We start from the raw sequence: 8,522 nt of genomic DNA on the forward strand, positions 1-8,522 counted from the left end.
ATGAATAATTCACAGGCCTTCTTTGGTGTGCGATGATCTAACAAAACCCTTAAATTCCATCGATCAATTAACAAGAAAATAGCGGATTGATTTTTTCACACGCGGCGAAACTCAGAACCTAAATGTTCCTTCTTGGCCTACACACAGGATTTTGCTAGCACATATAATTCTCATTAAATTTAAATGTGCGCTATTTTTTTCTCTATTACAACGCACGGGCATATGTGCTACTCGTTTGTAAATCACATATAACGTGTCCTATCGCTTGTGCGTGCATGATAAGGCGTGTCGTGCATGAGTATGTACGAAGTGCATAGATACGCCCCAATGAAATCTCCTTTCTGTTCGCTGCATCGGTATCGGTATATGAACCCGGACAACACCACCGGCCACCGGGAAACATAAGATCCAAGAAAGGCGAACATGCCATTGACCAGGCCACGGCGCCGGCGCAAATGTGTCGACTGCTCCTTTGCCGTCCAACGCACACCTGCCCTTCTCAGACAAAAAACGACCTGACCACCGTTAGCACACTATCCACTTTTAGCAACTCGTCGATCAAGCCTGGCCATTGCGATCGATCACGACGAGGGCGTTGGAATGAGGGGCGGAGGAGGGGCCGGCGATAAGCAGCCGGCCAACGGCATGCATGGCGGCGCCGGCGGTGCCTCAGCCGGCAAGCCCAGGTCTTATTTCCTCTACGGCATCCTCCTCTACGCCGTCCTACCCGTGTTGTTCCTGTACATGGTCGTCGCCGCGATCTCGCCTATCTACAACCCGCGGTGCTCGCCGGAGGGCGCCGGCGCCATGGTGCATTTCGTGGTGGCCAACCCGAATGCGTCCTCGTCAAACACTTCGATGAGGCCGCCGATGGTGTCGGCGGACGATGCGCCCACCGGGCTGCGGCACATCGTGTTTGGCATCGGCGCCTCGTCGGCGCTGTGGGAGAGCCGTAAGGAGTACATCAAGCTGTGGTGGCGGCCGGGGAGGATGCGAGGTTTCGTGTGGATGGACAAGCCCGTGGAGGAGTTCTACTCCAAGAGCTCGCGCACGGGGCTCCCGGCGATCATGGTGAGCTCGGACACGTCCAAGTTCCCGTACACGCACGGGGCCGGCAGCCGGTCGGCGCTGCGGATCTCCCGCATCGTCTCCGAGAGCTACCGCCTGGGCCTCCCGGGGGTCCGGTGGTTCGTGATGGGCGACGACGACACGGTGTTCCTCCCGGAGAACCTGGTGCACGTGCTGTCCCGGTACGACCACACGCAGCCGTACTACATCGGGTCGCCGTCGGAGAGCCACATCCAGAACCTCATCTTCTCCTACGGCATGGCGTTCGGCGGCGGCGGGTTCGCCATCAGCCGCGCGCTGGCGGAGGAGCTGGCCAAGATGCAGGACGGGTGCCTGCACCGGTACCCGGCGCTGTACGGCAGCGACGACCGCATCCACGCGTGCATGTCGGAGCTTGGCGTGCCCCTGACGCGCCACCCGGGGTTCCACCAGTGCGACCTGTGGGGCGACGTGCTGGGCCTCCTGGGCGCGCACCCCGTGGCGCCGCTGGTGACGCTGCACCACCTCGACTTCCTGGAGCCGGTGTTCCCGACGACGCCGTCGCGGGCCGGGGCGCTGCGGAAGCTGTACGACGGGCCCGTGCAGCTCGACTCGGCGGCGGTGGCCCAGCAGTCGGTGTGCTACGACGGGGAGCACCAGTGGACGGTGTCGGTGTCGTGGGGGTTCGCGGTGATGGTGGTGCGCGGGGTGCTGTCGCCGCGGGAGATGGAGATACCGGTGCGGTCGTTCCTCAACTGGTACCGGCGCGCCGACTACACGGCCTACTCCTTCAACACGCGGCCCGTGGCGCGGCAGCCGTGCCAGAAGCCCAACGTGTACTACATGCGCGACTCGCGGATGGACCGCCGCCGGAACGTGACGGTGACGGAGTACGAGCGGCACCGCGTGAAGCCGCCGCCCTGCCGGTGGCGCATCGCCGACCCGGCCGCGCTCCTCGACCACATCGTCGTCCTCAAGAAGCCCGACCCCGATCTCTGGAAAAGGGTAAGCACACACACACACACACGCTGTTTCTTCTTCTTCCTTTCCATCTTGGAACATGATAGTACGGCAGTTTTGGTCGTTAATTCACAATTTCATTGCTGCCATTGCGCAGTCGCCGAGGAGAAATTGCTGCAAGGTGCTGTCGTCGCCGAAGAAGGGGGAAAACCGGTCGATGACGATCAACGTCGGGGTGTGCAGAGAAGGCGAGTTCGCCAAGATTTAACTGACTGGCCGGGATTGGGTTGGTGCTCTGCTCAGCTTAGTTAGTTTCATTCATATCCTGCACGTGCGTACGTACCTTGTTGACCTTTGGCCATGTTGCTTGTGCATGCAGTGGGACTGGTTAAATAGGGGAGGAGGCGAGGTGATAGCGGCGGCGGAATAGGTCCCGGCCGGAGCGGGAAACGAAGGCCCAGCCAAGATTGTTACTCACAGGACGGGACAAAAGTAGCCCGTTAATTAGCCTTAGCTGATCGATCGATCGATCGCTCGGGGTGCTGAACTGCTGACTAGTAGTAGCACACCGCGACGGCGCGTACATGAAATGTGAGGATGATATGCGACGGCGTCTGTGTAGAAATAGGAAGTGGCGGGAGATTCCTTTGTGCTTTTGGTGTAAGCTATGTTCCATCGTGCAGAGGAGCACGGCCGGCTTGAATTAGCAGAAACAATTGTGTTTAATTGTTGATTGAGGAAAACAAAAGGACTTGGATAATACCAGCATCTACAGCCGGACACCTCAAACCAATCTCACCCGGACTCACCCGGACTCATCCGGACGCCTCAAACAAATCTCAAACGCCCGGACGCCTCAAAAAAACGTGACTCACCTGGACGCCTCAAACCAATCTCAAACGCCCGGCTGACCAACGCCTCTCATATCCAGCCCAAATCTGGGTTGAATATGGGAGGGCCGGGAGCGTTCGCCAGGTCTGATCCGACTCACCTCGACCCCACATATATTCGCCCCATCCTTTTGCCATACCAAACCCTAGCGATGCCACTCCACTCCGCTTCGCCCCCAAGCTCACTTTCGATGACCTCCGGTCTTCTCCGGCATGCCGAACAATCGATCTAACTCTGGCCACTCCGGGTCCGCCGACTGGGTGTCGTCCCATGCGGGGTGGAGGAGGCTATGGTTGTTCACATTGCCCTCCGTCCCTCCCGGGAGGACTGCGCCCAACAAACGACATGATCAATTTGGCGTGCATCCATTGAGTCGGCGGAACAGGCGATCAGCTCCACCAGACTGGAGCATCACGGTCCATTAGCCTCCCATCTCCGGTCGATCATAGTATAAGTGCTACAGGGACCGGTGTGCCCGACATGGCAGAGGTGGCAAATGTAGCAGCGATCGCTGCCGTAGAGGAAGCCATCCGTGCCCGCATCCTAAAAAGCGGCACGGGATGAAAACATGCGCCCTTTCCCGAGAGCAAACTCAGGCGGTTTGTGCCATGGCCGAGCTGCCCCCCCCCCCCCCCCCCCCCCCCCCCCCCCCCCCCCCCCCCCCCCCCCCCCCAAGAGGAGAGGGAGGACAGCGACAGGTCCCTCAACTCCAAGGAAGAGCAAATCTGGCTTGATTCATTTTGTGTTTTCGGGCGCTACTTCCGTGAGAAAGACGACAAGGACGAAAAAAAGAGCAAGGGCAAGGTCAGCCGTGGATGATCCATAGTAGTATGCACGTAAAGCATGCCAAATTTTGGCAGTCCGATGGCATGTGCTTATTTAGCTGGTGGATTCGAGTTTACATTTACGTTGCATGTTTTTGTGTGGATTTGAGGTGTCCGCCTGTGCGAAGGAAAATTTGAGATGTGATCGGTCACTGTCGGTCTAGACTTGGTCCGCTGATGTAGATGCTCTAATGCAGTAGCAGTGGATGATAGGGACATGAAGTTATGCTCACGAGCTAACATGCTCCGTCATAAAAACAGTAAAATCGAAAAATAGTAAACAAATCAAAAGATATCTAAAATATTTTGAGAACAAACATTAACGAATTTTCAACACACCTACAAAGTTTCATGTAGGGTGGAGGAGACTATGGTTGTTCACATTGCCCTTCGTCGCTCCCTCGTCGCTCCCAGGAGGATTGCGCCCAACCGATGACGGGATCAGTTTGACACGCATCCATTGAGTCGGCGGAATGGGCGCTCGGATCCACAAGGCTAGAGCATCACAGTCCATTAGCCTCCCATCTCCGGTCCATCGAAGTATCAGTGCTGCAGGGACCGGTGTGCCTGACATGGCAGAGGTGGCAAATGTAGCAACGCTTGCTGCCGTAGAGGAGGAAGTCATCCGTGTCCGCATCCAAAAAAAGCGGCACAGGAGGAAACACATGCGCCCTCTCCCGAGAGCAAAATCAGGCGGTTTGTGCCATGGGCGAACTCCCCCCCCCCCCCCCCCCCAAGAGGAGAGGGAGGACAGCGACAGGTCGCTCAACTCCCACGAAGAGCAAATCTGGCTTGATCCATTTTGTGCTTTCGAGTGCTACTTCCATGAGAAAGACAACAAGGGCGATAGGAAGAGCAAGGGCAAGGTCAGCCGTGGATGATCCATAGTAGTATGTAGGTAAAGCATGCCAAATTTTGGCACTCCGATGGCATGTGCTTATTTAGGTGATGGATTTGAGTTTACATTTACGTTGCATGTCTCTGCATGGATTTGAGGTGCCCGCTTGAGCAAAGGAAAATTTGAGATGTGACATGTCACTGTCGGTTTGGATTTGGTCCGCGGATGTAGATACTCTCACTAGCCCCGAACGAAAAAAGGCCCCCGCTTCGCTCCACCTGGGGCGACGCGGGCGAGGATGCAACCCTAGCCGCCAACCCACCTTCCCCACCCCACCCCCTCCCCGCCTTGCCGCCGCCAGAGGGGTCGTCGGCGAAGTCCGCGCGGCTACCAAGGAAGGTAGCGGCGAGGCCATGTTGCTCCATATCCGCAAGGAGGGGCCCTGTAGCCGAGGCGGCGGCCTCAGGTAGTGCGGCGGCGCCTGCTTTGCGGCGAGTGGCGTTCGCTGGTGCTCCTCCTCCCCACTTGGCCGTGCGGGCGGCAAGTGGTGGAGGCGTTAGGCGATGGTCGAGGTGGGTGGCCTTGTGCCCCTGGCTGCACGTCAGATCTGGAGGCCTTCTTCCTCCCCCTTCCCACGCCTTTTCCCCGCTAGATCTGGGTCGTGGCGGGCGACGGTCGACAGATCCGTTGAAGGTGGGTTGCCGGAGTTGCGAGCTCGGACTGGGAGAAATTTTTGGCCGGTTGTTTCCTGTCACGGCGGCGACGTCAGCTGGCGTCGTTCCCCTTCTCAGAGGCGCCGTCGAGGTTCGATCCCCTCTCCCTCCCCTCTCATTCCCGGGTGAAAACCTTTGCCAGTTGTGGTCTAGGCACCAGCCACGCGGCTTGCGTTGTCACCTTCCTGAAGGTGTCGTCTTGGATGAGTTGGGGTATGCATTGGCGTTTGGATGTGGTTCTCCGGCGTGCAACGACATCACAGTTGGAGATAACACTGGGATTTTTCGCAAGATTAGCTCCATGTGGTTGTCCGTAGGCCGGTCGTTTGTGTGTTGCCATGGTGGGGGAGGGGATAGGGTTCCTCTCCCCTGTGTGTAGCAGCACGGCGTAGGCGATTCGGGCATGGATCCTAATCCGAGCTATTCTTGTCTCAGCTTCAGGTGTTTATCAACTCTGCGATTGTTTCTTCATTGCCCTCGTCCTTCAACAGCTTCATTTCTTCGTGTATGGACCATTGAGCTGTGGTTTGGCTCTTCTCCTGGTGATCTTGCATAGTGGGTTGGTCACGCTGAGAATCTCCCAAGGCGCTACAGCATCTCCCGCTCCTTGCTCTAGGGTGAGCTGCTTCAATTTGCGACGGTCCGGCGGCCTTCGATCCAGGGCGAGGGGCAGGGGTCCCCTTCGGAATTGAAGAAGGAAGGTTCGATGGTGGTGGTCTCCTTTTGGGTTAGACCAGGGCATGTTCAGCTTCGCTGCGTGCGATTCCCCCTTGAACGCTTGCTGTCATTGCTTTGGTGCTTCATTCACGTCAAAGAGCTCCATTAACATTTAGCTAGTCTTCCTGTAGAATATCCTTGTGCTTTCTGTTGTGGTGCATGTAAGATGTTTTTGGAGCACCTTGTATCTGCCGTTTCCAGTTTCTATATTTTTTCTTTCCCGTTGTATGTGTCGTTGTAATTCCTGGCCGGTTGTTGGCTTTGTTAATTCAAAGTCGGGCTCCTCTTGAGCTTTCGTTTCCAAAAAAATGTATATGCTCTAATGCAGTATGGATGATAGGGACATGAAGTTATGCTCATGAGCTAACATGCTCCCTCATAAACAGTAAAATCAAAAAATAGTAAACAAATCAAAAGAAATCTGAAATATTTTGGGAACAAACATTAACGAATTTTCAACACGCCTCCAAAGTTTCATGAAGAAACAACATTCCAAAATATTTCCATAAAAAATTGATACTCCAAAAAGTCTGTTTTTGAAAGCATTTTGAAGCATCAACTTTGTTTTTTACGGGAGCATTTTGGAACAACTTTTCTTACAACATTTGTCAATGTTTGTTAACAAAAACTTTTGGATTTTTTATATTCTGCTTACTTTTTTTTCAAATGTACTGTTGAATGAGGGTGCATAGGAGCTCGCCACCCGCCATATTAGAGCATCCGAAAGTGGGCAAGGTGAAGCGCTGAAGATCCCATCCTAGTTTTATTTTTTTCTAGCCCTAGTATTTAGTAGAACCTAGTCCTATGTATGTACGAACTTGCTATGTCCATCCTATCCTAGTTGTGTATGAACTTGCTATGTCCAGTTGTCCTGCCTAAGTTGTCCTGCCTAAATTGTGTGTATGAACTTGATATGTCTATGAATTCGAAATGTCTTATGTGTTTACGTGTGTTAATCGACATTGCATGTTTTTGTATGGCTTTGAAGGTTCGGATATGGGATACAGTTGCATGGACTAACAAATAAGGGTCGAACCCTTGTTGTCTGTGGACGCATCCGTGGACATACAAAGTCAAATTAGGAAAGTACTATGGTTAAAGATGCTCTGCCAGCCATCAGGCATGCGAGGCAACATGCAATAGAGATCTTCGATGCATGGCTCGAGCGACGGTGGACGATGTGCATCATCCACGCACACGAGGTGCACGACACATTGCATTATAGAGGTGAGTGCGCTTGTTTTTTTTTATCAAAAATATAGAGGTGTGTGTGCTGACCAGTGGACCCTATGTCGACTTGGAATAGTTGGCTATTTGTTCAATAGCCTCGGCGACATGTCTGAGTTCAAAACGTCGACAATAATTCTCGGACCCCGATAATGCCCCGACGGACGTTTTTTGACCATGGCAAATCAAACATTTTTATGACAAAAATTTTAAAAGCAACTTTCAATGGCAAATCAAATGTTTTATGACAAAAATTTTAAAAGCAATTTTCGATGGCAATTGTAATGAGCGAGAATGGAAAGTTTAGTTCATATGTATGGCAAATCCGTGCTTAGTGTATTTTTTGTCAAGAAATTGACGTGCATGTCAACTAAACTTGTCATCATCGTGTCACTAAAATTGTCATTGAAAACGTTCAATTTTGTCATCGGTATTTATCATTTCCATAATTCGGGAGGTTTTCCACAGCTTGTTTCGGCAACCTTCCTCGACTAAACTGGTGGTGCGGGCTGCGGGGCGTCACGCTCACGTCGTGCCCTTGTCTGTGCCCGTTGCTGTTTAGGTTTGGCCTGTTGCTGGTTTGGCCGTTGGCTAATTTGTGTGACGGATTCAGTAGAGCTTATCGTTGTGTTTATGATTATATGGCTGTTGATTAGTCGGCTGCGCTTATGGCTGATTTTGTCTGTGTTCATTCATTTATAAGCTCTTTTGGAAGTGTCTTCTATTGTCTTTAGATATGTGTTATACTGCCACGTTGGTCTGGTGGTACAGCAGCAAAGCCACAACGGTCATGCTTAGGCCCTGTTCGGTTCGGCTGTAGATTTCTAAAAGTAGCTGTGAAAAATCTGCTACGGAAAAACAACTGTGGAAAATTTGATGTGAAAAAGATGTAGGTCATTTGACAAAGCAACTGATACAGCTTTTTCAGATTTTGGCCCACAGCGGAATCATATTTTGGAAAGCACGTCCTGGGCTGCTTCCGCTTTTGGTTCAGATTTTGGCAGCGGATTTCTGAAATCGGATTTTGCTGGGTTCGCCCTTTGGTTCAGATTCTGCTGCGTGTCAACGGAATCCATCGATAAAAGCTGAACCAAACAGGGCCTTGGATCAAAGAGTTGTATCCATCTGTTTGAGATGATTTATTAATTACCTGTCGCTTGACCTGTCAAGATTCAAATATAGTATTTTTCATACTAAAGTTAGTACAACATTAAGTCACTTATTTTGAGACGAAGCGAGTATAAGCTTTTGGGATGGAGGTATTAAAGTTAGTACAAAGTTGAGTCACTTTATTTTGGGACGGAG

At 52.5% G+C, this 8,522-nt stretch overlaps 1 protein-coding gene across 1 annotated transcript; it reads left to right on the forward strand.

Annotated features, from left to right (window-relative positions):
* Nucleotides 1-454: 454 nt before the first annotated feature.
* Nucleotides 455-2,844, forward strand: LOC125533076. The gene is made up of 2 exons (XM_048696862.1): nucleotides 455-2,052; nucleotides 2,165-2,844. Exons 1-2 carry the CDS (start codon nucleotides 601-603, stop codon nucleotides 2,273-2,275), a joined length of 1,563 nt encoding a protein of 520 aa, XP_048552819.1. The 5' UTR covers nucleotides 455-600; the 3' UTR covers nucleotides 2,276-2,844.
* The last annotated feature ends 5,678 nt before the right edge of the window (nucleotides 2,845-8,522 follow it).

This window comes from Triticum urartu, chromosome 1 (genome assembly GCF_003073215.2).
Source record: "Triticum urartu cultivar G1812 chromosome 1, Tu2.1, whole genome shotgun sequence".
Taxonomy (NCBI): domain Eukaryota; kingdom Viridiplantae; phylum Streptophyta; class Magnoliopsida; order Poales; family Poaceae; genus Triticum; species Triticum urartu.